General features: G+C 44.9%; 2 protein-coding genes and 1 long non-coding RNA gene across 13 annotated transcripts; 2 read left to right on the top strand and 1 right to left on the bottom strand.

The window, feature by feature from the left end:
* The first annotated feature begins 6 nt into the window (after positions 1-6).
* On the top strand, positions 7-4,749 carry LOC101799420 (estradiol 17-beta-dehydrogenase 11). Its single transcript, XM_027456971.3, has 7 exons — positions 7-296; positions 388-495; positions 1,026-1,157; positions 1,743-1,849; positions 2,658-2,795; positions 3,046-3,162; positions 4,158-4,749. Exons 1-7 carry the CDS (start codon positions 78-80, stop codon positions 4,243-4,245), a joined length of 909 nt encoding a protein of 302 aa, XP_027312772.3. The 5' UTR covers positions 7-77; the 3' UTR covers positions 4,246-4,749.
* LOC119716833 (uncharacterized) lies at positions 734-7,905 on the bottom strand. Its single transcript, XR_005265541.2, has 2 exons — positions 7,774-7,905; positions 734-4,985 (listed from the first exon to the last, which is right to left on the bottom strand). It is a non-coding gene; the product is annotated as an uncharacterized lncRNA (long non-coding RNA).
* Positions 7,506-27,992, top strand: KLHL8 (kelch like family member 8). 11 transcript variants are annotated; one of them, XM_072037542.1, is made up of 13 exons: positions 7,551-7,629; positions 10,284-10,953; positions 11,371-11,621; positions 12,949-13,291; positions 14,547-14,858; positions 16,955-17,503; positions 20,277-20,463; positions 21,123-21,266; positions 21,993-22,104; positions 23,934-24,102; positions 24,692-24,851; positions 25,779-25,980; positions 26,413-27,992. In XM_072037542.1, exons 5-13 carry the CDS (start codon positions 14,652-14,654, stop codon positions 26,534-26,536), a joined length of 1,854 nt encoding a protein of 617 aa, XP_071893643.1. In that variant the 5' UTR covers positions 7,551-7,629; positions 10,284-10,953; positions 11,371-11,621; positions 12,949-13,291; positions 14,547-14,651; the 3' UTR covers positions 26,537-27,992. The 11 variants fall into 11 exon arrangements, with proteins under 11 accessions (XP_071893647.1, XP_027312768.1, XP_071893643.1 ...); XM_038178727.2 differs by having other exon boundaries at positions 11,371-11,726; positions 14,612-14,858; XM_072037540.1 differs by having other exon boundaries at positions 11,371-11,726.

Genomic DNA, 27,992 nt, shown 5'->3' with positions numbered 1-27,992 from the left:
TGCCCCTGCTGCTGTCAGGGTCCCGCGCTGCGGGCACTGCGGGCACTGAGAGGGCTGCGGGCACTGCAAGCAGCGGGATGGGGGCGGTGGGAGCGGTGCGGGAGCTGGCGCTGTTCCTGGGCACGCTGCTCTATGCCTACGCCGAGGCGGCGGTGCGGCTGCTGCTGCCCGCCCGCAGGAAGGCCGTCGGCGGGGAGCTGGTGCTGCTGACGGGGGCCAGCCGCGGGCTGGGCAGGGCCACGGCCCGGGAGTTCGCCCGGCGCCAGAGCCGCCTGGTGCTGTGGGACGTGGACACGGTAACGGGCTGCCGAGCCCCCGCTCCCCGTCCTGCCGAGCACCTGCGGGGTGCGTGGCACATAACCTCTGCTCCTCTCCTCCCTGCCCCAGCACGGCCTCAGGGAGACGGCTGCGGAGTGCGAGAAGCTGGGAGCCACCGTGCACACCTTCGTGGTGGACTGCAGCAAGAGGGAGGAAATCTACAGCGCGGCGGAGAAGGTAGGGGAGCAGGTGCACGAGCACAAAGCCAGTGGTATTCCACTCACGGTGTGCAGGTCTTGAAATCGCTGCCCTTCTGTTGCTGCACGTACAGAGATCACAGTGGCCCTTTGGGTATCCCAGCCCAGCTCGTCCTCCCTCGCGAGCCTCTGTCCCTGCGAGCTCTCACTGTAGGCTTTAGACCCATGAAGGAACATCTTCCTTTAATCTTGCCAAAAACCACACAGACACCTCTGTGGAAATTTGAAAGACTTTATTGTAGAGAGTAAGGAGTAAGGTTCAGGTGGTCCAAAATATTCAGTATGTCCACAGAGCCAGCTGTGACTGTGCAGGGCATATTCATCTGTGTGATGTATAGAAGAGTACAAATACTGCCAGTAATCAAGGGAAAAATGTCACATCTAAATTGGCTTCAAGGATACTGCACAATTCCTACCTCAAATAAAAGAATTGTAAGAAATTGCCACTCACAACCTTGCACTGTTGTGATAACAAATGACACGCGGCTGCACGTTCTTTTTGCCAAAAAGGTGAAGAAGGACATTGGCGATGTCTCCATCCTGGTGAACAATGCTGGTGTGATCACGGCTGCCGACCTGCTCTCGACCCAGGACCACCAGATTGAGAAAATGTTTGAGGTCAACATTCTCGCCCACATCTGGGTAAGGGCCACTGGCGTGTTCGTCCCTCCGTGGTGGTGTGAGTGTTATTGAGGAGGTGGGGGCACCCTCAGCCAGGCACTGAGACCCTGCAGGCAGGAAAAATGCACAGCTCAAAAATGCAAAATGTTTTTTTGTCAGCAAGCCCTGAGAGCAGGCAGCGGCTGATACTTGGCCCCAGGGGCCAGACAGGGTAGGGCCAGCCCTGGCTTTTGGCCCAGCTCGGACAAAGCTCAGGTACAGGGGCAGCGTTCAGCAGGGAAAACAGAGCGATTAGTAAACAACTTGTGCTTGCAGGGGACTGAAGGGCGTGCTGCAGATTGGGTGTGCTGAGGAGAGACACTGGCAGCCTGGCTGCTGATGAGTGAAACCTAAAAACTGAAAGGAGACTGGGTGTTTCTGTGGTTCTCAGGAGCTTGGTGCCATACACCCCCCAGCGCCAGGGATAGGCTTAGTCACTTAATTGCACATAACTGGATCTCTTAATTGCATATAATTGAGGCCAATGTCGAAGACTTCTATGAAGTTACTGTTCGCTTCCTCCTTCCCACGCCCCACCTCTTCCTCTTGTTCTAAAACCCTTTCCAGACAACCAGAGCTTTTCTGCCAACAATGATGGACAACAACCGGGGTCACATTGTTACGGTGGCTTCTGCAGCAGGTCATTTTGTAACCTCTTTCATGGTGGCTTACTGGTAAGTGACTTCCAAATCAGCTCTCTTTGTTTCTCGTTTCTAATTGTCTCCTGCACTAGCAAGGAGAGTAAGATAGTTTGCCACTGGATAAGTTACTTGCAAAGCAGGATGGCTAAGGAGGGGAAAACAAAAACACCCATCAAATAAGAACTCATGGGTGTACCCAGTGATTTGCTTATTAGTGTTGACTGAATCAGGAAGAACATTTCAGGGAAGGAATGGTGATGTGATAAATCAACTAATATTGTCTTCCATTTCTTTTTCTCTCCATACCTTATCCAGAGTTTGGTTGGTAAGAAAGGTATCCTCTTTTCTTCTTACAATATCATAGTGCGCTTGTGAGCTGTTGTAGTCCTCAAATAAACAATAGGTAGTTTTACTGTTTTTTACTATTCTTCATTTTAAAAACTTAGGCAGTATTTTTTTCCCCTGCAGTGAGAAATGCTGGACAGCACAGGCTTGCCTCAAGTGAACTTTAAAGAAGGAAACACTAGATTTATGCATGTGAATTACTATTTCCTAAGAATTCTTAACATTCATCTGACTATTCACTGCTAGGGTAGCCTAGATTTTTCCCCTATAAATTCCACAGTGTCTTCCCCATATACATTTACAATATACATTTCAGCACTATGCTGCACTGAAAAGCAGCACAGGGAAAAGTAGATTTATTCTCTGGCCTCTCAGGTGGATCGCCTTTTTTCCCCCCTCAAGTTAGTACTGCATGTTGTTTCAGCAGATTTCCATTTTTTTTTTGAGGTTGGAAATAGCATTCATACCTTCTTATTTGTGCTTTTTTCCTCACCAGTTCAAGCAAGTTTGCTGCTGTTGGATTTCATAAAGCTCTAACCGAGGAGCTGTCTACCCTGGGAAAGGATGGAATAAAAACAACGTGTCTCTGCCCAGTTTTTATAAATACCGGATTTGTCAAAAATCCCAGTACTAGGTAATGGTCAAAATTCAGCATTACATGTTTCAATCTGCTTTACAACTGTTATTCAAACTGAGTATATAAAACTGAGGTTAATTGGTGTATACGATTGGCTAACAAAAATTTGCAACATTGTTTATCCTACATAATGATCATCTTCTAATTACCTGACTTGATGAAATCATGAAACATCCTACTTTATATTCAACTGCTACCTTTATATTACCACTGTTGCTCTTATATGAATGCTTTCCTTTCGTTTAAGGCTTGGAAGGATTTTGGAGGTTGACGAAGTTGTAAAGGAACTGATGGAAGGAATTCTCACTAACAAGAAAATGGTTTTTGTTCCATCAAATCAAAGCTTTGCTTTACTTCTTGAAAGGTAAGAACAACATAAGTATCGGGAATAACTCCATGCGTGTACAACCATGAAGCTTGTAACATCGGATTCAAGTTTAACCAATAATTTAGAATACGTGAGAAGACAATGAAATAGAAGAAATCATATTTCTTTCTATTGAAAACAGCAGAGAACAAAAAGTTTTTGCTGAGTCCTGTCATAGGTCATTACAACCCACTGTTTGCAGAGAGCTGCTGAGTGGGGATCTTGACTGCTCCACAGGCTGACAGGCAGGCAAAGGGAGACCGAGGGATCTCTTCCTTCACAGACAAGATTTCTCATGGGCTTGCCAAGAACAGGTTCACAGGTTCTCTGAACCAGCAGCCACAAGCTCCAGAAGCAGCTGAGGAACTGCTGCTTTTTAGCCTTCACTTCCTCATGCCAGCACCAGAAGATCTAGGCCACAGGGGCTGGGAAGGGTGCTTGAGAAGGACTCTGTTGCTTCTGCTGGCCATGAGAAGTGCAATTTGTCCTCTCAGGCTTCTTCATTACCCCATTGTAGCTGCTCCGCTGGGACAACACTTTAACCAGAGCTTAGTTTCCAAACTTGGAAGGCACATCAGAACAACTAAATTACCACGTCAGTTAGCTTCTACAGTACCTCAAGAAACCCTTGGTAACAACTTGATGAGCAGACAACTTGGCTCTAAACAAAACCTCCTATTTATGAGAGCCTGTAAAGAGTCTTCTGTTTTCCCCAAATTCCTCAATCAACCAGATGAAGTTTTGAAAGCAAAGATACCTGGCCTTGGAGTTATCATCAAAAGAGGAAGGTGGTGAAGGGATCGGAATTAAAGCTAGCCAAAGAATTTCAAGGGCTACATATCCTTGGGAACTACTCCCAGTTTCAGTTTTGGTCTCTGTCTGAGGTGAGCATGCATTCTGCATCCAGACCAGCTCTTGTCCCACCTGTGCTGCCACTTTTCCCATGACCCAAGTTCTTATCCTAGATTTCATTGCATGTTTTTATCTTTCAGGTTGCTTCCAGAACGTGCCTTGAATTATCTGAAAAAGATAACAGATGTGAAGTTTGATGCAATCATCGGACAGCGAAGCAACCAGTGAACATGTTTCCCCATGGCACGAGTGAAAACAGAACATGGACCATGTGTAGGGCAGTGGTTTTGATTCAGAGCAGAAGCAAGACAGGTACTTCCTCCAGGCCACCAACACCCTTCACACCTAGAGACTTGTTCCACACCTGCAGCAGAAACACACCTGCATAACATGCATAACCCTAGCTCTTCTCTGCACTGAAGCAGACAGGAAATGCAGCAAAGCCCATTTTGGGACAACAGAGGGATTGCCTGAGTATATGTGTTAATCTGGACTCATCACTGAGCAGTGATCTTGTGGGAAGAAATTCATATGGGTGGTCTGCTTCACCTTAACTAATCATTTAAAATTTTAAAAGCCGTATAATGCACACGGTTTTATGTGCTTTTGTAGTGAGTACCTGAAAAGCCACAGCCTTTTAATCAAGTGTTACCTGAATATGTTGATTGTCGCGTTATGTATGAGCAACATCAGCACAACTTGTACAGAATAAATGCAGTTCTTTACCCAAAAGGTGCCTCGCAGCAGTTCAGCCATAGCCAGGTCCTGGAGGTGCATTTAAGGCACAGCAGCATCAAGTAACGCGCCCTCTGCCGGTGTCATTTCCCACATGGCTTGGTAATCCCCAGACTTTCCAAACAGCTTCCTCTAAAACGGGTGCAGTATTTCTTGGCCAGTTACCGGGTGCCCTTCTGCATTTCATGGTCACCTGAGAACGCAACTTATTTCAACCAAAGGTAGAAGTTACACTGAAAAAAAAAAAAAAAAAAAAGTCATGGACTTGTCCTCACACTAGCAGGCTCTTGTATCTTTAAATAAAAATCAAGGAGATGCTAAAAACCTGGAAGCTCCTCATTCATGTACTGGGGTGAGCTGAAGTGGAAGTCCATGGGACTTGTACACTATTATAGACCAGGAGAGAAAGCCTTGACAAGGAAGCCAGCGACTCCTGGATAAGCCTTCATTTCAGCTAACTCATGCGTTCTTCACAGCCCAATGTTAAACTAGAACTGATACCAGCTAACATGCATGTTTCCACATACCTCTGTTTTTTATCTCTTCAAACACACACAGAGATGATTGAGGGCAAATTCCACTTCTTTTAAACCCTGCACTGTTCATTGCACAAGATGCCACAGCTCCAACAACTCAGGATGATTCCAGGCTTTCTCTTCCACACCCTGCTCTGCCCCTTGCAGGAACAGGGTATTAGGGATGCTCCACAGCAGGAAGCAAGCCTGGTGCTGCGGGTGTTGGGGCCACGGCCCCAGAGGAGCCCCGCTGTCCCTCACAAGCCACCCACCTGCTTCCCTGGGCACCACTGTGACCAGGAAGAGGTTAAGCCTCCAAAGGTCTGTGTAAACTCCCCTTGGCCTGTGGAACAGCAGAACACTAGGCAATGAAACACTGGTCAAAGACCTCTTCAGATCAGAGAGGTTTTCTGCCTACTTGTGCAATAGCTGGCTGCATGGCTGTTTGAGGGAGGTCTGAACACATTGCTGCATTAAGCACAGCTACACATGGGTGGTTTCCAGTGTAATCCGTCCTGATGTCCTTCCTGAGCATTTGTCCTGCCAACTGAGATTCTTCAGACAATTGAGAGCTCTTGTAATCCAGCTTTACCTGCTCTTATGTAGCAACAGGTCTAAATTAGTGCTGCTGGCAAGAACTGGCAGGAAAAAAAAAAGAAAGGGTTCCTTTGGTACTCATACAAACTCCACGGAACAGGACTTTCTAAGCACAAGTTACCAGGTTGGGACAATTTGATTCCTAGTTGATCCTGTGGCTGAGAAAGGGCTTCTCAAAATTCTACTCATGGAAATAAGTTAAAATTAATAATGAACAAGTTATCCAGGTAAAGGAATTACTATTTTTGCATTTCAAATTAAAACCCTCCTAATGGCAAAACTTTTGAGAAGTGTTGTTGGAGCCACAAGGGAAAAGGAGGCTAATATGCACGTATGTCCAGTGAATTAGTTGTTCTTCTCCCTTTCTTAGAAGCAACCCTGAAATTTGAAAAGAGCATTTTTGTCTTGCATCTACTCTGAATTAAGTTCTGTGCTTTTGTGCAGTTCCTGCTATTATTTGAGCTGCATATTCTCACTTTTGCTTGGCATAAAGTAACATAAAAGTGAGGATTTAAACCTAGCAGAAGCCTATGCCATCAAACCACATAGCCACTTCCAGCAAAGCCCCAGATTCGAATAGGGACATCCCACTTGCCAGCTTAGGGCACTTATGAGCCCAGTGGGGACTCTGCTCTTGTGCTTTGCCTCCTCTTGGCCGCCTCTTGGAGCTGGCACTCCCCTGCCTCAGCCACAGCCCCATGCCAGGAGAGCAGCAGGACTGCTGAGCTGTGAAATCGGGGCCTGGCTGAACCACCAAATGTGTTAATTAGGAAGAGAAACAAGTTCCAGGAGATGACTAGTGCCTAGGTCTGCGTGTCCCCATGTTTTCAGATGCCTCTAAGAGGCTTCAGCTCCCTTCGGGCAGACCCACTCCTACTAGCACGGGTTAAAGCTCCCCACAACACCGCAGCATGATCTGTCTCTTCAGCAAAGCCTGGGATTACCAGCTCTGCTGTATTTTATAAAGTTCTTGAATCCTCCTCTCTGTGTTACAACTATCATCCATATCATGTTTCTTGTCACAAACATAGGCCACTTACTTACAAAATTGTGTCTGTACCTCATATTGCCACTGTCTCCGAGCCCAGGGCAACACTGAGGCCCCAAACTCATACCTGGGGCAATGCTCATAATTTAACACTTGCTGGTAACACCAATATATACATGCAATAATACGCGAATTTAGGTGGCAGTTCAGGAAACGGAACTCTAAATGCACAGAACTTCCTCAATCCAGAAGCTTAATGAAAGGGATTTTTCCTACTGTCCCACTGAAATTAAGCTGCCTGCCAGATTCCAATCTGAAACAAATTCCTGTTACCCTAACCCTCAAGGTTTCTTTAAACCTGCATCTAGCCACGTGCTTTGCTCTTTTTTCCAAGCATGCCTCTTGCTTTTGACGGTACAGAGCTGTACCACCGCGAGCACCTCGCCCTCACTGCAAAACCCCGATCAATCAGCGCGTGGCTGATTTCACACCGACCGACAGATCACATTCCAAACCATCACAAGCAACACCGTTTACTCTCATCTAGTGATTTCTGTGACAACGATAGTGATTTCTGTGCCGGTGCAGGCACAGGTACATGTACAGGCACAGGTACAGGCAGCCCTGCGGGCGCTGCCTTCAGTCCCCTCAGGGGCTCCCTCAGGGCTTCCCGCCACCGGCGCGCGCTTCCCCCTTCCCGCCTCCCTCCCTCCCTGCCGCCGCCGCGCATGCGCCCCGCGCCCCCTCCAGCGGCCGTTGGCGGCGGCTGAGGCGCAGGTGAGCGGGCGGCGGGGCTCGGCGGCCCCTCGGGGGGCTGCCCCTTCACGGGCCGGGCCGGGTTGGACGCGGGGGGAAGCTTCGGGGAGCTCCGGAGGCTCGGTGGAGCCCCGGTGGAGCAGGCGGGGCCGCCCGGTGCCTTACGTAACGCCCGGCCCCTCAGCGCGGCGAGCGGGGCCTGCGGATCCCAACGGTCCCCAACGGTCCCCAACGGCCCCCGGCACGGCGGGGACCTCCCCAGGGGAGCTGGGTGGTGGGTGGGAAGTAACAATTAAGAGGGGACGCGCAGGCCGTGTAAGGCTCGTTGATCAATCTCCCGTCCTAATGAGTCCGTACTCATAGCTGTGTGATGCATCGTGTGTGTAGCAATGCTAAGGAGGTGGGCCTCCTACACCTCTTGCAAAGGCTTCTGGAAGCGAAGCCTCATCTCTGCACCTGTGGCGACCAACAAGGCCCAGGTGAAGTAACTCAGTGAGTGTTGGCAGGCTAAAACCACAGCAGGGGCAGTTCTGCGCTGATTATTTGTAAGGGAGGTTGGGCTGGGCAAGGTTCACCTCTGGGCAGCTGGGTAGGAGACAAAATTCTGAGTTAGGGGGGATTGATAACCCTGCAAGCTATGCACCAGCTCCTACACTGCATAAGAAGCGAGTCCCCTGTGTTAACACGCCCAGATTACGCCTGTAGTTTTTGTGCAGCAGCATTCTCAGGACCTGGCATAAATGAAACTCAAATTGTCAATTACATATCATAGCCTGGCATTCTATTTTACAGCTAGCCAGGTGTTTGTAAAAGCAAGTCTACTAAGTTTTGTTCACAACAGAGGGCGTGATTACTGTGTACCTACTTTGATGCAGCACTCTGTAGTCCCACACTAGCCCGTATCCTCCTTCTTCCTCAGCAGGATTCGACAAACAAATGTAGTAATACTTACCTGCATCAACAGGCACAGCTTCATGGGTTGTGAAGCCTTTTATCTGTTATCTCCTTCCTGTCCTCCTGATTTTGAATGAGCCTGAAGGCTCTGGGATGCTCTGCTGGGTGCTGTTCCTAGATTTACAAGTCCAGGATCAAGGGCAGCTGGCAAACGACTTGCTGGAAACTATTTTGCTCTCAAGTTAATGCTTCCCAGGAAGAGCTGGGCTGAAGGCTGCTGTAGAGGCCCTCAGACTGCCAGTATTTTGATGGAAATCCTTGGCAAGGGCCTGTTTGGTCTTAGATGTGAAGTACCAGTGACCACTGTTGCTGCCTGCAGTGCATCTATCAACACTTCACTCCACTTCTGAGCATTGCCCAGATTGGCAGTGTTTTTTCTTTTGTGTTCTGCTTGTCAGGTATTTCTGAGGTTGCCTTGCGTAGATAAAGCACCCCTCAAGTATTTGTGTGTCCAAAAGGCAGGGTCCCTCCTTCCCCGGTGTTCTGGGGATTTTGGTGGGTTTTGGTTGTTCTGAAGTGGGGAAAAGTAAAGCAGGTCTAAACAAGTCACGGAATATTAGGTTGTTGTTTTTTTTTAAAAAAAAATGAACAAAACTGTCAAGTTGTCATCTCAGAAAGCCCAGAAGATAGTTGCTTTCTGGTGTTTGATGGAACCTGGGATTAAACCTCAGGAGCGTCTCCTTGAGCTCATTCATTTTTGGGATCAAAGGAAGCAGTGAAGAAGCTGTTGCAAAACAGTATTAAAGGATGATCAGGCAGAATATTTCCAAAATGAGATTTTGTTTAACTGTGCTTGTCATGCTTTGCAGCCCACCATTTACGTTCTTTTTTTGTTGAATTTTCTTCCTAGAAATAGTAGCATCTACAGCACTGACGTGTGTTTGGTTATAGAAGACTGTGGTTGCTGTTCAATGTAAGGCAGCTTTTTACTTACCCGTGTGACAAGTAACACACAACAGTTATTATACCTGTCAGTTTCTGCTACAGAGACCATTGGAAGTCGTGAAAGGACCTGGAAATCTTATATTAGTGTTGGCTAAACTAGCTTTTTCATGGTTTTCTATGCAAGAAAGCCTGGTGGTTTTAAACAAACTAAACCAGTTGCGCATGCATTATCTGATTTTTCTGTTACTTCAGTCTTGTGGTGTACTTAATTTTCAGTAAGCACACAGGGCTTGGGCTTGCAATACAGCATGTAATGTGAACTTCCCTGTATTTTCCAACCACATCCGCTCTGTTGGCGTTCCTGCTTGGCCTGATCTCGCCTCATCAGCATGGGCAGTGGGGCAGTTTTGCAGAAAGTTTCTACCACTCCCTGGATGGAATGGGTGAGCTAGTTTTTGCCGTATTTCAGCATGGGCATATTTCCCCTCACTGTGTTCCTTCCTGGCAAGGCAGCTGAAGCCAGCCATAGCGAGCAGCTACTGTGGGGCTGCAGTTTGTGATCCTGCCCTCTGCTAGCCAGCCTCAGCCAGGGAGGATCTCATCCCTGACGACGCCTCTCACATCTTGTGGGCAGCAGCACCATCATAGACCTGTAGACACTCATCAGGCTCCTCATTAGACTTAGTCAGTGTTACACATCTGCACTTGCACAAGTAGATTTGTGTACTCAGATCCAATGCCTGTTTATAAACCTACCAATAGCACAAAACCCCTTGTTTGAGCATTTCAAGTTGTGAGTGGTACCTAACTCATGGTTCTGTTTCCATGTCCTGTAGCTGAGGTGCCCTCCTCCATTGTGCCCGCGGAGCTGTGCAGACAGTCCTCTTGTTCTGGGGCATCGTCTCCAAGCTGGTGTGCTGGGGAGGAGGCCGTGTGCTCCATGCGTGGGCTGGCCTGTTGTCAGCTCACCACAGAGGAAAACAGCGATGGTCATGCCCAGCTTGTGCCTGACAGCTCTTCCATTTTGCTGCAGAATTCCTTGAGGCGCGTTACTTGAACTGGACGTAATTGCTCTGTCAGCTTCGAGGCGTTTTATGGTTGCTTCAATTTCAGTGTTTGGCTAGAACAAACAAATCAGAAGTGAATGAATCACTTTAGCACGTTATGGTTCACTGAAGTGAAGCAGCTATCTTGTGCCTGTGCTCTGACCGACCACCCCTGCTTGTTTCTTGAGAAATAGCTGGGCTGGGATCCTTGAGCCCTTTTCCGAGGACTGGAACATCATCTCTGGACAGCTGCACTCTGCCAACAAATATTTCTAAATGTTTATAACTCGACCAGTAAAATTGCTGTGCTGCTGCCAGCAAACAATAGTGTGATACAAACAATATGTACTTTTTTTTCGTCAGGGCATTACTCTTCCATGGAAAGTGTTAGGCTGCTGCCTACAGACTAACACCGGATGATGCCGTGAATGAGGCACTTCCTTCAGCTTCCTTACAGCCGGTAACTTAACACTGCTCAGGCAGGGAAAATGCCAGTCTGCACCCAAGCGTGGATGCTTCACTGCCAAGATAAAATGAGGGCAGTGGCTGGCCATGGCAATACTTGCTTTTAGAGAAGGAAAGGCGCCGCATGATTTGTGTGCAGCATTCTCCGAGCACTAACCTCCCCTCACGTAGCTGCTGTTACATTGCATTCTTGTTGATTTGAGGCACGTCTGCAAACAACTTTTCTCCATTGGTCTGTGGAGTCATGGTATGACACTGACAGAACATGCACGCTAATCTAAATGCTTATTAAGCCTCCTAGCAAGTGATTTTTAATCTAGAGTACTTGTATGCAATTCAGAAGATGGAAAATACAACTTTGTTATGCTATCCCTTTAAGGCTGTACAATGGCAAAACTATTTGTCATTCCAGTTCTTGCTAGGAAGAGGAATAGACTGGAGCTGAAGCATGCTGACCTTCAAGACTTCTGCAAGACCTTCATGTTTCTGCAGTGCACTATCTTGACTGAAAAAATCTACTGCTAAAACTCATTGCTGGTCTGTTTAAAAGCTGAGAACAGCCAAGGCTTGTAGCCAGGCATTCAAATCAGACCAGACCGGTATTTGCTGCAAATTACACCTCTCTTCTGTCCTTGTCCCGACAGATTATATCATGCATTTCACGTACGTGTTCTTAACATTGCGTGTTACCTCTTCTAATATTACTCCCGTGTGTAACTCTACAAGCATGCCATGTGAACATGTCATCTGCCTCTTTCCAGAAGTAAAGTGAGGTACAGGCTGCTGACTTCCTCTAAAACCTCTGGTTGTTAAAAAAAAAAAAAACACGATTTCACAACAGACAACAGTAATGCTCACAGTGATATTTCTTGAGCAAGATACAGCTTGGTAGCCCTTAGTTATCCCTGGCCAGCTGCAGTTATACAGGGACCTCTATCTCCTTCCAAGTTAGCATTTCAGCTGTCTCATGGCTTCAGCTGCTCTTTTCCATAGAAGCCAATGATTTGGTTAAAGACTCTAAATCTCAGATACTGAAATTAAGACAAGCGTCAGGTTTGGGGACAGAGTAGCTACGCAACCAGGGGAACAAGACACATCACAGAAGCAAGATGTTCCTGAATTGGTGACTTTGGGGAACTAAAATATTAACCTAAGATATCACTATCTGTCCAAGAGTCTCATCACAGTGAAGTTGTGGTGTGTCATACTACTTAGTATCTGAATTTCATATTCATGTTTTATTAAACCTGTTAATTTTACCATGTGTTAAAGTAACTTCTTTTTACCTGAGGATTACCTTCGTGTCATGTGCCCATACACATATTTGATATTGCCGTCACCTGTATCAGAAGCTTCTCCTGGTACTTGTGATTCCTGTCGACAACTTTGCTTATGTACAAAGCCTTGGTCTCCCTGGTGTGATTTCTAGGTTCTGCCCCTGTTGTACCGTGTCTGCTCTTGGTATGTACCAAATATACCAATCCACTTAAGTGCCCAGACCATCTCCAACAGCTTCACTTGATATGAGCATCCTGTGAGGATAGAAAACATTGCTTAAAATTAGTTACAGTTGGCTTTTGAGTTACTGCTCAATTTATTACAAAAATAAAAAGCCACCCCAGTAGTGTTGATTGAGGTTAGGAAGTGTGAGTTTGGGCTTGGTGTTTACAAAGCCATGTCCAGAAAGGGTGAAACTTCCACCATCAGCCAGTTTTACAAAGGGTCACTTGTAGGCTTGTAAACCTGGGTATGCAGCTGCAATTAAAATATGCAGACACACTTAGCGTGTACACCAGGTGGCATAACCGTATTCCTTAGGAGCTGCAAACTATTGCTTGTGAGTCAGTGCCAGTTCTGTCTGAAAGCAGTGTTTCTATGCCACTGTAAAAGTACTGTCACATGCTACATCTTACTTGTGAGTAACACATGATGCTCTTCAAAACCCTTGTGCAGCATTCCAACTTGGGTCTTTTTCTTGGCTGTCTTACAGGAAAGGTACGTCGCTTGCAGCAGCAGTAGAGAATATTCTAAGCACACCGCACCGTAACCTGCCTGGCCAGCTGCTGCCACCTGAATTGTAACTGCACGGAACACGGAGCTGTCAGCCACGCTGAGACCTAGAGCAAAAATGTGTGTGATCGCCTCAAGTCACTTCCTGCTCTTTCTGATGCTTGAGGAGTTGCATTTTTACTAAGGGGCACGGGTACCTTAAAAATATTCCAGAAGAACAGAAGTCCTGCACCCAGACGTGACTTAGGTTTTTATTTTAAAAGTTTCTTACTTGTGTCAGTCGGCTTCCTCCAACACCAGTGCCCAGGAGCAGAAATCGCAGGGTAAGAGCAATCATCAATTCTTAGGGTAGAACAAAGAATGATCATACAGAAAGTTAACCAGCAAACATTAAACCCAAAGCTAGCCAGTGTAAGAGAGGAACACACTACTAAATATTCCCTCTGCTTTCCAGAGACTTTTGTCTTAAAATCTTACAGATCCATTTGTTTCCCTTGCCAAAACAGGTTGTAACCTGAATCAGTAACCATGCTTTCAATCAGTATTTCATTTTTCTTGTGGGCTTCATCATTTTCAATAAAGCACAGTGTACACCTCACTGGCTTAACAGGATTCAAGTTTTCATGGATTTGTGACACAGATGAAGCTTGAATTGCGCTACTGAACCAAAAACCAATTTGCTGTTCCCCTACTACTGAACTTTTATTTGAAAATAAAAAGGTGGATTTTATGTCCACCAAAACCAAACTGAAGTCCACAGCAGCAGAAAGAGTAAATATTTCTGTGACAGAAGCAGAAAAAGCCATTTCCTCTCTCCCTTGCCTGTGGTATCCCAGATGCATTTTTCAGTCCTGGAAAAGCTGTGCTATCAGTACAACTAAGATTCTTTTTGTCAGAACATTATACATCTTAGACACCATAAACTTTGTCAGCTAAAATAAGTAGACAGACCCTAAAAAATAAAAACTAGCAAGCAGTAACAAACTTTTGCAGGATGCTCATTTTCATGCTTTAAACATCAGTCTTTGGGTTAATATTAGATAAAAGCAAATCATTTTCATTCCAAAGTTTCTCTGTAAATGTAAATTTCTTTTTAGTTCTTGTTGAAACAGTACTAGAATGGTTTCATTTTGTGTTTTGCTTTGTATATTTGCATAAATACACAAAACACTTTAGAACTGCTTTAGCTTTGAGGAGTTCAAGGAAAACATGTACACAGTAATGTTTACGTACAAACATACCTGCTGGGTTAGGATCAACATTCTGTCCGTGTCCCTCTGCTCCTCTGCCATCCACAGCTGTTAGGTCAGGAACAGCAGAGAACACATCCTTGCCTTTTTGTTTTTGTTTGCTTTGTTTTTCTCCAAGAAGTGAGGGGAACAAGTCCATAAACAAGGGGTTTTCCTAAAGGTACCTGTGTACCATTTTGTCTCTGGGCTGTTTTGCCTTCTTTCTCTCTCACCCCACCCCAAATAAGACTGGAGGTAGCGTTTTTTACATGGTATCTAATGGTAGGTACTAACAATAGCTAATATACTTCATTTATTCTTTGGTTTGTGTTTTTTGTTTTTTTAACAGGGAGATGAAAAGGACTTAGCTACATTTTAGGACTGACCCAGGTGGGCTGGATTTTGTCTTGGCAGGAGCACTTGAAGATTCACGCTGAGAAAGACAAACCAGCCAATGGCTTCAGAATCCTTGGTCTCCGAGCAGGGAAAGCAACATCTGATGAAGGGAAGAAGGAGGCCACAGCAGCAGCAAACGAGATCTTCCACTGGTGATGCTGAAGATGACGTCTTCGTCTTTGAGGCAAATGAGGCTTGGAAGGATTTTCACAGCTCTCTTCTTCACTTCTTTGAAGCCGGAGAGCTCTGCGACGTGACGCTGAAGGTGACAGTCCCACCCTCATCCGTTGCATTTAACAGGCTGAGGATTAGGCTTTAAATAAGGGTGTTGGAGATGGCAGTGAATTTGAGTGGGAGGGGTGTGTGTGAAAGCAATACAATACTTATTGGATCTGAGGCATGTCCAAATAAGCTTTTTTTTTTTGTCATTTAGAAATTTCACAACTAAAATGTGGATGTTAAAGATACTGACAGTCCCAGAAATCAAGAACGTGACTATCACCTCACCCAACTTGCCTTCTAAGCAAGTTCCCACAATTGATCCCAATTTTTCTATTTTTGCATTCTGTGTTGCTCTTACATATCTTTCCTGGCGAACAGGATTTCTGGAACAAATCTAACTCCAAGCATTCGCAAAGAAAAAGAACCTCAGTCATGTCATTCTACAACCAGTCAAAGAGTAAATGAGACGGAGGGAACCAGTTTTACAATTCTTGCACTGCATTTTGTTTAAACACATTCTTTGCAGCTCAGCTCTATCTTATTTATACCCTGATCACAAGAAAATTATATTTACCATTTGTAGCTGTGGTTGCCAGCACCTACAAACCTTCTTTTGGGGAAGAACATTTCAGAACTGTTAACAACGCATCCCTTCCCTTCACTTCTTTTGACCTCATCTTCTCCTTTCTCCCCTTCCATCCACCCTTGCAAAAAAGCCTGCTTTTCTATTTATTTTATAATAGTCTTATTGTTTACAGTTGTTATAAGCATCATTAATGTGTGTTCTGGCTAGGGAAATTGGGCATGGAAAATATACTTTCCTGTGGCTGCAATTTAACTTTCCGTAAGTTAGACTTTTCTTACTGTTCATTTTTATTTGTATGAAGCTATTTTGGTAATTTAAAAATACTGGATTGAAGGCTGCCAGTCCTGAAGTGGAGAAAAGAATCTGCAGAGGCTAGAGCAATGGCTTCTTACACCAGTACCTGAGTACTAACACTGTAACCGTCATAAGCCACAGGAGCACACGGGGAGACTTGTGCTCTGCAAACTTAAGTCAGGAATTTCTCCTGAAGTACTGCTCCTGTCATGTGAGCAGCTCATTCCTGTCTTTGAATCTGTCCTTATGCTCCTCCATGTGTATTTGCTCTTGGAACTGAATGTGCTTACTAAACAGCTTACACCTGTGTTGATGACACTATTAAAAAGGAAAGAGCGATTCTGTATTGAATCACATCTAGAAAAACTCCAAAATATCCTATAGAATTTAAAATCCATTTTTTCCTTTTAAATCACTCACACCTTAATCTGAAAATGAAGACGTACGTGAAATCTGTCAATGAAATTTGCTGCTTAACTCCCATCCCTTTATGTTAGTACAGAGTGAAAAATGACCAAGTTTGTAAGAAAGCACTACTATAACACAAGTATTGGGTTGACTATCTTTTAATGTAATTGAAATCTGCAGATTTCAAAGTGAAAAGTTTGTTTCACAATTTCTGATCAGAATTTTTAAAAATATGTTTATGGGAAATAGTACATCTTTTGAGCACATCTAACTAACTTCTAAAGCCTTGAAGTGATTGGTAACCTTTAATAATCCCTATGTTTATTTCTACTTGCTCTTATTATTGCAGTTTTACGTGATTTTGCTTCTATGAAGAGCGTTACAGACTCCTCAAACAGTAGTAAAAGTACAGAGGTTTAAATTAAATAGTTTTAAAATGTCATTTCAGAGGTTTTCCTGCAAAATCTCTACATACTTATAAAACAACCAAGATTTTTTTTGGCAGTCACCTCTTGTCCCCAAGATGCTTTGAGAAGGTTCCTGAGGAAGTTTGCTTTAAAAAATGGGACATGGCTCTTGAAAGACAAAAAAGTTCAGCAGATGAATGATGCTGCTTCCTTGTGTTATGGCCTTGCCGTGCTCTGGTGGCCAAGTTACAGCTCAAATCTGCTTGGGATGCATTGATCTAATGTCAGCAGTACAGAGCAAACACTGTTTGTTTGTTTCAGCAAAATACGGGAGTTCAATACGTATTGAATCCAGAATACTACATTTTCAGCTTAACTGGCCTTTCTTGTAGAGCTGAAGGAAAGTAACTGAAGAAATAGTTCTTTCTTTTCTTTTTCTCACAGGTTGGTACAAAGCTCATCTCCTGCCACAAACTGGTGCTAGCGTGCGTTATACCTTACTTCAGAGCCATGTTTCTTTCGGAAATGGCTGAAGCCAAGCAGACTTTGATTGAAATCAGGGACTTTGATGGTGACGCAGTAGAAGACCTCGTGAAGTTTGTGTACTCCTCCCGGCTTACACTGACTGTGGACAACGTCCAGCCGCTCCTGTATGCTGCCTGCATTCTTCAGGTGGAACTGGTGGCAAAGGCATGCTGCGAGTACATGAAGCTGCACTTCCATCCCTCCAACTGCCTGGCGGTCAGGGCGTTCGCAGAGAGTCACAACCGCATCGACTTGATGGACATGGCCGATCAGTACGCCTGCGAACACTTCACTGAGGTGGTGGAATGTGAAGACTTTGTGAGAATCTCACCTCAGCACCTGCATAAACTCTTGTCCTCCAATGACCTGAACATTGAAAATGAAAAGCAAGTTTACAGTGCTGCTATCAAGTGGCTGCTAGCCAATCCCCAGCATCATGCTACGTGGCTGGATGAAATACTTGCACAGGTAGGGCAGAGTGAGGCGCTGGGTGCCTGTCTCGTCCCTGACGTGGTTCTATATCAACTGTTTGTATTTCGGTAGATTGTGAGAAGAAAAATGCTTTTACCAGATTTGGTGCTTCATCTTGTATTCATAATGGTGTGTTGACAGCAAGAGCAGGTTAGGCCTCAGGAGCATCAGGAACAAATTACGTTCTCCAGTTTCTGTCAAGAAAAGAGTATTCACTGTAAGCTCATCAGAGGAGGGAGCGGGGGAGCCAGCACAAAGCTCTTTCTGTGCCAGAGCAGGAGAGCAGAGAATTCTTAGATTTACATGTAGTGGAGAACCTAGAGCCATCACTTGATATGCTTTGATACTATGCAGCCTGAAACTCACTTCCCTTGCTGGTAAGTATTTGCACTTGTGAAAGGAGAGCAAAGCTGTTTGTTATATGACTAGGAATGGAGATAAGTCATCAAGTTATGCTACTTCTAGAATGTTTTGTTATACAAACAGCAAAAGACCAAGGTTTTGCAGCCCTGCAAACAAGCCAGGAAACACATTCTAGACCTTTTCAAGGTAGAATATCAGCACTGATTACCGGTAGGATCCAAAAGGAGTTTGCATTTTGATCCTTCAAATGTGTTAAGAATTCACTGCTTCTGAGAGGAAACCCTTAGGCAGGCATTCCTTACAGCAGGGCCACTCACCTGAGCATCATCCTGTCAAAACGGTAAGAACAAGCTCTGCATGTGCTGGTTATGGAAGTTTAAAATACACCACCTGAGGCAGGTAGGCAGAACCTGCCCTGGGGAGGAGGGAATGTGCCGTGTGCTGCAGAGTGCCGCACATATCATCAGCTGTGGTCTGACAGCTGTCACTGAACACCAGTTTGAACGCGCTGCATTCATCAGAATTTCTGATATTTGCATCACGCGAATAACATGCTGCTCTTGTTGCCTCAACGCATTATTTTTTCATTTTTCCCTATAAAAGATCTCAACTGTTTATTAAGTGACTTCCAAAAATTTTCAGCTGTATCTAGACTAGCATAATTTTTTTTTTGATACAAAAACCCTTCTTTAGCGCACTATTAATTAAATTTACAGGCTATATAAGTTGAAAATTTTAAAAAGAAGAATTAGGTTGGTGTTTACAACCCAGTTATGCTAGCAGATGAGATTAACGGCTTTATTCTATTCATGGAAACCAGAGTCCAGAGCAAAACAATGAGAAAGTAAAACCCTTCCTGCAAATACAGGTTGCTTGCCAAAATGCGTGCAGCCTGCAGTTGCATTTGACATGATTGCTAGCAGGAAACAGGACGGGCCTTCCTGACAGTTATTATCAACACCACAGTAAGTTTTATGGGCTTCACTGTTACAATGAGGGTCTGAATTTTCATCAGCCTTGTGTTGTTACTCCATTATTAACCCTGTGAGCCTATTAGCAGGTCTATGGTAGTGCTTTGGGGCAGGCTAAAATAAAATGGGGCCAAAGGGAAGGAAGAAATGGGATTGAAAGCAAGTGGTTAAGGAATAATTGCTAGAGAGACCTGCTTACTTGAAAGACAGGGATACTTGCCAGCCGTGAACAGCACCGCTCTGCTGCTCTGAGAAGCCCCGGAGGAGCTGGATTTGTCCCTCACCATTCTTGCTGAGCTGCCTGGGAGCTGTGTGACGGTGCTGACTGCAGCCCTTAGCAAGCCAGGCAGTGCTTTACTTCAGTTCACCCCTGTCCAGACCTGTCCTGCCTGTTGGCCTTCCTGCTGGCGCCCCACTCTGATTGTCCTTCATATTCCTCATTGTTTCTCTCAGAAGCACCAATGTGAGGTTTGCAGAAATTAATTCCTGGGGGGAGGGACATTTCAAGGCGGTCTTTGAGAGGCTGACCCTGTTTCAGAGCTGCTCTGTCATGGGAGGTTGCTCGAGGCAGAGACTGCTGGTGGCTGAGCAGCACTGTCCCACTCAGGCAGTGCCTGGTGGTGGTGGGTACCACCACCCATCAGGAAAACTCAAATCTGAGCAGTGTAAATGTCACGGTATCAACAGGCAGCTACCAGCACGGTTACAGCCTTACAGCTCTCTAACCTTCATGTCTCCTCGTCATGTTTTTTTTGGTATTAATCTTTTTAATAGTCTCTAACCTGCTCCTGATACATTCCAATATTAATCTGACATCAAGATTTGATCTTAATTTGAGTGGAGTGTCCAGCACTGTAGCTCCCTCTGCTCCCTGTGGGCTTTGGCAACTAGCTGTCCATGGCCTGTTTTATGTCCTGCAACCTGTCAAGTCATCCTAGAGAAGGGTATAACTGCGCAGTCAGTAACACCTCCCTAACTCCCTAATATTCACTTAGTTCACACTGACAGACTTGCCACCCAAGATAAAACTAGAAATAAAGTCCTTTTGCACAGGCACAGCAGTGAGCTGAAAATTGGTGCCCTCACCAGACTAGCCTGAAGGGCGATCCCATTGAAACAGCAGACCCCGCTTGGAAGGAACCCCTGGCCATGCTCAGTGCACCTGCAGCCACAGCCCTCCTGGTACAGCCAAGCTGCCCTTCTTCCCCCACTGTGAATGCGTTGCCTACAAATGTAAATAGTTGTAGCAAACATTTGTCACTCAAACAAACTGTTTGTCTCAGTGTTGCTCTGGAAAAGAAAACGGAAGTTGCTCTTTTTCCCAAAGAGCACGGGGCTGACAGTAGGCTCGGAAGTTGCAGTCTGTTACGTGTACGTCGCTGTAAATGGTTAGATTCAGTTTAGCCAGTTACTCCAACTGTGTTCATTTCTGTCAGGTACGACTGCCTCTCTTGCCCATTTGTTTCCTTATGGGTGTGGTGGCAAAGGAAGAGATTGTCAAGCAGAATCTAAAATGTAGGGATTTGCTGGATGAAGCAAGGAACTACCACCTTCACCTGAGCAGCAGGGCAGTGCCAGACTTTGAATACTCCATTCGCACAACACCAAGGAAGCAGACTGCTGGTAATTAAATGTGTGTCTGATTATCCAGTATGAAGTGGTGTGGAGAAAAGACAGCGCATCTGCGTAGGGCTAGACAGCTTGGTATAAATGGTTGTTAATGCATAGCTGGGAAAACCATTGTGTACCTCTGTGGTGATTAGGTTCTGTGCTACCTTTTCTTAACAGAACTTGAGTGTTTTTTTGTTGTTTAGAGCAGTATTTATTCTGATCAGCCAGAACTGTTACGTGTATTATGTGCAGGCAGTATGCTCAAAGCTCTGCAGAAAGCAATGGGCACTTACCTTTTGGTGCGAGAAGGCTGAGCTAGCTTTTAGATTCTCTGCCTAACCTACACCAAAAGCAAGTGATGAGTATTACGCTGCAAATTCTAATTTCTACATTCAGTTAAGATTTAACTAACAATCAGTTTCTCTCCCTAAGCAAATCAGAAAACATACTTAAAATATGCATTACTTTTGCAAGAGAGTAGACAGTTAATTGCCCTAGCAGCATGCCAAACAAAGCCCAAAGTCCAGCATCCAATATGCAGGGCAATGACTGTGCCCCTTGAAGGGAAATACAGCTTCTCCTGAACTACGTAGTTTTCCCTCTACTCTGCTATGCAGTTTTATCCCCATTTTCCCTGCTAGCTCTCTGGAAACCTGTTATGTCTCCTTCAGGTGTGCTCTTCTGCGTCGGTGGTCGAGGAGGATCAGGCGACCCATTTCGCAGCATTGAATGTTACTCTATAAATAAGAACAACTGGTTCTTCGGCCCTGAAATGAACAGCAGGAGAAGACACGTGGGTGTCATCTCTGTGGGAGGTCAGTAACCTACTCAAGAAACCCTGTTCAAAAGGGACTTGTTTGCACATTTTGCTGGAATTGGTGCTATTGCTAAATAAATGCCTTGCATGGCTTCTCAAATTCATGTTAGCAAAGCTTCTTCCCCATGAAGGGCTGTTGCTTCTGATACAATCTCAGAGCACAAATCCCTAAAGTGGAGTTACTCAGCAGTCACCAAGACTTCGCTAGAACTCATGCTAGCTTCCTTCACAATAAAATCCATACAAGCAAATTGCTAGGACTGTAAGGACAGACCTACCTTCAGTTTTGGGTCATCGTCTTCTGCAGCCAGGCTTGGGCAGTCCAGAGCAGCTTAGCACTCACGATGCAGCTCTCCTTTGTACATGGTATCCCCTGCGTTGCTGCAGCAGAACAGAGATCTGCTTTCCCTGTAGAAAATCTGGAGAGGCTGAGGTAAAGATCTGAAACGGATCTGATCCGCGCTACTTGAGCTACAGGAACATTCCCTGTTTATTTATCTCAAGGTTTGTGTAAAGTCTATGATAAAACAGCTCTCTGGTTGAGTACAGCATATAAAAATATCAGGTCCATAACTTAATAAAACCCTGATACGGAAAACCTTTAAAAACATTAACCTTTGTTTGAGCTTATTTCTCCACGTAGGCAGGGAGACTCTACAAGGGAAAACTGAAACACTGCCAGGCAATCTCTGTATCCAAACAGATATCTCTGCATGCCTTTCAGGTAAAGTCTATGCAGTAGGCGGACATGATGGAAACGAACACTTAGGAAGCATGGAAGTGTTTGATCCTCTCACAAACAAGTGGATGATGAAGGCATCGATGAACACAAAGAGGTATGTGTCCCAGGATCCACATGGGACAAAATTTAAGTCCTACTCCACGATACATCATTTCTTGTTAATGCTAAAAAACTGTGTCTCTGTCCTGCCTTTATTTGGGTTTCCAAACTTTTGTTTTGTTTTGTTTTTTTCCTATTTTGTGGCCTGAATCCTAACAAACAATATCTGTAGAGCAGTATCTTTTGCCCCCCCCTCAGTATCCTTGTTTTGTTTTTCGTTTTGGTGGGCTGGCTTTTGAAGCAGAGAGAACTCTTCCACTGCAGCCCTACTTATGTTCTGATAACTAGGGCCTTTTTGCTAAGACAGATAAAGATTCTGAAACTGGTTAAGTGTTTTTGTATGTTATCTCTTTGAAGCAATGAGCAAGATACATCAGCATGACATGCACAGTAAAATAGTTAAGTCCAGTAGTTGCCTGATTTTTGCCCCTGGAAGCACTAAAACACTGAAAGATACATCGTGGATTTTTCTTGGCTTTTGCTACTGTAAGACTCTTCTATGGAGTTATAGGACTCTCAGATCTCTTTTTTTTCCCCGTTACTTAAATCAACCTCATTAATTCTACATTTAATTTCATAACTTGTTGCTTCTAAAAGTGACATGTAGAACTAGGAGTGAAATACTGGCCATGGCTGCACCCTAACACAATTTGTGGCTGTGACCTAATCAAAGGAGAAGGCCCAGAGTTGTAGAAATGTCTTCTTGCTCCTCTTCCTCCCTCCTGCCACCATGCTGGGCATATTCTTTATGACCTTCAGTTCTGGATTTCTGTGACATTTCTTTCTCAGGAGGTTGGTAAATGAAATGGCTGCTGTGCCTTGGCCACACCCCACCCCTCCAGTTCAAGAAGGCAGTGCCAGAACATTTTGCTGAGAGAAAACAGCCACCACTGGTTGTGACTACAAGTTACCTGCTGAGGCAATATCAGATAAGCCCAGGATATTGCCACACGCTTTATTCTGTTGAGGAACTCTACCTTCTGCACACATAAGTATCTGCAAACTTGCCCTCTGTGCAATAACACAAGAATATTCTCAGAGAAACAGTAAATCAGACATCTTGGTAATTTCAGTAGTATCTCACCAGTTTCATTCTAGACCATGCTTTACACTAAGCTCTCCGACAACGACACATTTCATTTCACACTCTAATTGTACTCTCATATTGCTAGATTTTGCAGCACAGCTTTGCCTGTTAGTATGTATTATCACCCGTCAAAAACTGATTTGCAAGCCATAGCAGCACCATACTAACAAAGTTAAAACCAGCAGGTTTTAGTTCTCCGCCAGACACAACAAAGTAAGACAGGAGATGCAAGATTCAGTATTCAGGTAGAGCAATTTAATAACTAAGAAAACCTCATATATTCACACAGTTGCTTAGAATACTTAGGCCTTTGACGACATGCAATCAAAACAGTATTCCATGCTGCCTGGCCTTTTTTCTTACCTTCTTTCCTCTTTTTTTTTTTTTTAATAGGACTTTCTCTTTTTGCAGTCTTAAAATATTGTAGCTTCAACAGTCCTGTTCATGGATGGCACAATAACATACAGGTGAAGCTGAGGTGAAGTTAAGATAAAACTCTAGATCCCCTGTAATGCATACAAAAGACTTTCTAGGTAATGCTGTGAGACTGACACAGCTGTGCAGGGAATCAGCCACAGTTCCTGATCATTATTTATTTAAAGCTTCACCTGATAAGCTTTCATTACTTTTCTCCCATATTTTGACATACTTGCCAGTCAGGTAATGTTGCACCTGATGCACATTTCCCATTCCCTTTAAGGGTTTGCACTGTGGTATTGATCCTATGGTTTTCTTAGGAGAGGAATCGCTCTTGCCTCCCTCGGCGGCCCCATTTACGCAATAGGAGGCTTAGATGACAACACGTGCTTCAGCGACGTGGAAAGATACGACATTGAGTCTGATCGATGGAGTGCGATAGCTCCCATGAACACTCCCAGGGGAGGAGTTGGCTCCGTAGCCCTCATGGTGAGTTACTGCTTCCTCCCAGCTCTGCAGCAAGTGGCAGAATTGACCTCGGGGACTGCTTTTCAAGTCTTGTTTTACAAGGCAGAACACAGGACTTAAACCAAATGCAGCTGGTAGGGCCGAGCTCCTCTGGCTGTCAGAATCCTACAGAAGCTTGCAAAAGGTGTGGGTATTTAGGATAATACTCTTGTCAAACTGTACTCCCGGTGTGAGAAGTACTTGAGGTACTGTGAGCAAGCACCAGGACACTTCTAAAAACAACAGGGGAGAGCGAGGCTAATGCTGCAGGTCTCATTCAGGAGCCTCTGCTTTGTTATCGCTGCCATCTTTGAATGCGTTGCATTTTGTCTCCACTGTAATCCTCCCCGTGTACTCTGCAAAACATCTGCAACAACACACAACCTTTTCACTTCTTTAGCTGGAAAACAGCATTTGCAAGTTAGATAAAGTTGTCGGAATTCCTACGTCAAGGTAAATAATTAGGAGGGTATGGCTATACTGTATTTTCCTGTAATTCTAACATTGCCTATGAAAAGCTACCTAAATACATGTGTATTACAAATAATTTTTCTCTATACAAATGTTTCAGAACCACGTTTACGCAGTGGGTGGCAATGACGGTGTAGCATCTCTTTCCAGTGTGGAGAAATACGATCCCCACTTGGATAAGTGGATAGAAGTGAAAGAGATGGGCCAGCGGAGAGCTGGCAACGGCGTCAGTGAGCTCCACGGGTGCCTGTACGTTGTTGGTGAGTAGGCGTGGGGCATTTCGTCGTGCAGTTTCTGCCAAGCACTACTGTTTGGAAGGGGCTCTCCTTGCTGAAGGAACTGGGGAAGAGACAGACCTGGCCTATACTGCATGTTCTTAGGCAGGAGAAGAAAGCAAGCATAACCATGGCACATTTAACTAATCACATATGTTAAAAGGAAATAAAAAACAGTTCCTAACTCATTTCAGGAGGGCTATACTGTTCAGAACAAGATGTCTACCTACGAAATCACTGTGCAACTCACTCGTCACAAGTTTCCTTTTTATATAAGTTATTACTAGAAGTTGTTACTACACATACTTGCAAAGCTCTCGGTTCTGATTTCAGCACATACCGCAACAGCTGTTTGGTTCAGAGATTACACCAAGTCCCTTATGCTTTAATGCCTTATGCATTAAAAAGTAGTCATTAAATCTTTTTTGAGTAAAATACACCTTGGACAGCTTACCCACCAATGGGAGTCCATCACTGAAGTCAGTCTTCGTTGAGGATTTTTTCCTACTCAAGTTTTCAGCAATTGTTTCTTTTGAACATACTGCAAGAGCTTGTTTTATTTAAACCTGAATGAAATCAAAACCCATGCTTACACCAGGCTTACCGTTTTGTTTTTTTTTTTTCTGTTCCAAGTTAGAAGCCATTTCATTGTAACTACGTGCAATACAAATTCAAGGAGCAAATGACAGAAATAGCTCTTCCAAAGTGAGTTTAAGAAACAGTGTTAAAGTGATATGTGTAAGGTGACAGCATAGAGAGCTGCTAGATTGATTTTTAGGACATTTTAAGAATCAGATAAAAACACAGACCTAGACACTAGCCCACTCTATACTAAAAGCCCCGATAATACAAACCCAGAATATCACTACCACCAAGTGACTAAATACGAGTGCGTGATGACTCCCCCTGCAGGTGGCTTCGATGACAACTCTCCGCTGAGCTCTGTGGAACGCTTTGACCCACGCAGCAACAAGTGGGAGTATGTCGCAGAGCTTACGACCCCACGGGGTGGAGTCGGCATCGCAACACTGATGGGGAGAATTTTTGCAGTGGGAGGTCACAACGGCAACGCGTACCTGAACACAGTGGAAGCATTTGATCCCATAGTGAACAGGTAATTTAATGTTTTTCATTTGGCTTACGAAAGCGCTCACATCTGCCTCTATGAAAACACAGCTTAATAGAAACTGTGGGCACCAGGAGCATGTCTGTTGTTTCCTGGCAGTAACTGAGTAATATTCATGAGGAGTGATGCAGGAATGCTGCTCATGCTGCTGGGTTCTTGAAATACTTAAGTACATTCTCCTCCTGCTTCCTCTTCCTGCCCATCCCTTGTCCTCTCACCTTCATTCAGTTTGTGGTGCTCCCAATGATTTTGCACTAAACTTACCAGAGAAATAATGAGAATAAACTAGCAGGTTGTATTTTTGTGCAGACTTAACAGCTAGATTCTACGATAGAATTTCAGACACAGGAAATAAATACTTCAGGTTGCTCAGAAAGGCCAACAGCTGACTTTTATTTTTCTCTTTGCCCTCTCCTCTAGGTGGGAGCTCGTCGGCTCTGTGTCGCACTGCAGGGCTGGGGCAGGCGTGGCTGTGTGCTCCTGCCTCAGCAGCCAGATCCGTGACGTGGGCCAAGGATCCAGCAACGTTGTTGATTGCATGTGAGCTCTGCTGCCTCCAAACTCCAGAGGAGTCATTGTACAGAGGCACTACAGAGCTTTTAAATTCAGTGTTTTGTGTGGTAGGTTAAGAAATAAACACTATACATTTTCTCTGTGAAAATGTTACCTTCTGTGACTTTCAGGCTTTGGGTGGCTTTCTGACAACAGCTATACAGAAAAGCCTGTGAAAACACGGAATAACAGTGTGACTTACAGGAGAAAACCTGCCAAAAGCTGTAATCATCCCGTCTTGGAGAAGCTGCAATTTCAGAGTCAGTGGAGGCAGCTGCTGCAGCGACTCGCTATTGAACTGTAAACCAGGCATGGGAGGGTGAGGAAGAGAGAGCAGCAGGCAGTGCTACCAAGCCCTACCCGACAGCCCTGCTGCATGTTTCTGAAGGACCAGAGTGCTGTTTATTAATGTAACTTATTTTCAGGATTCAAGTCTTAAGCATTTCCGATGTGTAGAAGAGCACTGAAACACAAAGCCTTCCAAGTTTTAGAAGGTAACGACATCCGTGTTTCTCACGAAGCTAACTGGAGTACAGAAGTTAACTGCACACCTCCCAGGGGACTGCTGGCTGTGGTGGGAACTGCAGGTCTTTCTCAGGCCCACACACTTGTTAGAAAGCTGAAATTTAGCCTCGGCCTGAATTTAGCCACTGGACTACTCAAATTATTTTATCCTCAATAAAATCTGTGGTAGTGACACCCTCCAAAAGACAAATTTCTATGGAGAGATCATTCCCAAAGTAACCAATGTAATCTGGCCTTGAGATGCGTCCCAAAATGTAGGCTTCAGTGGTCTCAGAATTACCCTTTTCAGACTAAAGGGAAACATAATGAAGTTGCAGTGTTGGGTTAAGACCTTTAAATGCAGCTCTAGGAGATGACACATCCAATTTCAGTACCCAGTGACAAGGCTGGGGTAACAGTAGGGGTGCTGGCTCTTTTAAGATCATTCAGCTACAAAGATCTCTCCTCAAAGCAGTTTCACGGCTTAAAGCTCAAATAAACCAAAGAGAACCAGCAGCAAGAACAAATGGCAACGAGCAGTACTTACCGTAGAGACTGAAACAGGAACTTGACCCTGCTCCATGCAAAGACATCTTGTCACGCAGTCACAAACCTGAGCGCGAGGTCAAGTCTGGCTGGAAAGACCGCGGTGTCCTGCTCTGCATCACCGCCAACAAGCCGAGACTGATGCCCCATGGTGAGCAGGGCCCCACGGGGCCACCGTGTTCGTGGCCAGGGAGCGCAGCAAACTTCTGTGCCTTCAGTACCAGGGACGAGGTGCGACCGCACCAGCATAAAAGCACAGCCACCTTTCGCTGTTGTGTTACCATCAGTTAGCTTTGCAGTTTCAAACAGCTTGCACGTGGTTAGCACCCAGGGACATAACAAACGGTACTGTAAATAATTAAACACTGCAATAAATAAAATGTTTGTACTTCGCCTTG

The sequence above is a fragment of the Anas platyrhynchos genome, chromosome 4 (genome assembly GCF_047663525.1).
Source record: "Anas platyrhynchos isolate ZD024472 breed Pekin duck chromosome 4, IASCAAS_PekinDuck_T2T, whole genome shotgun sequence".
Taxonomy (NCBI): domain Eukaryota; kingdom Metazoa; phylum Chordata; class Aves; order Anseriformes; family Anatidae; genus Anas; species Anas platyrhynchos.
This window is presented reverse-complemented; position numbering and strand designations above follow the sequence as displayed.

What these genes read in the sequence shown, in the direction of transcription:
- LOC101799420 (XM_027456971.3), top strand. Translation starts at nt 78, where the DNA reads ATGGGGGCGGTGGGAGCGGTGCGGGAGCTGGCGCTGTTCCTGGGCACG. An exon ending in TCTACAGCGCGGCGGAGAAG is followed by an intron (nt 496 to 1,025) that starts GTAGGGGAGCAG and finishes TTTGCCAAAAAG; the next exon opens with GTGAAGAAGGACATTGGCGA. An exon ending in GTCAAAAATCCCAGTACTAG is followed by an intron (nt 2,796 to 3,045) that starts GTAATGGTCAAA and finishes CTTTCGTTTAAG; the next exon opens with GCTTGGAAGGATTTTGGAGG.
- KLHL8 (XM_072037546.1), top strand. Translation starts at nt 14,652, where the DNA reads ATGGCTTCAGAATCCTTGGTCTCCGAGCAGGGAAAGCAACATCTGATG. An exon ending in TCTGCGACGTGACGCTGAAG is followed by an intron (nt 14,859 to 16,954) that starts GTGACAGTCCCA and finishes TTTTTCTCACAG; the next exon opens with GTTGGTACAAAGCTCATCTC. An exon ending in GCATCGATGAACACAAAGAG is followed by an intron (nt 22,105 to 23,933) that starts GTATGTGTCCCA and finishes TGGTTTTCTTAG; the next exon opens with GAGAGGAATCGCTCTTGCCT.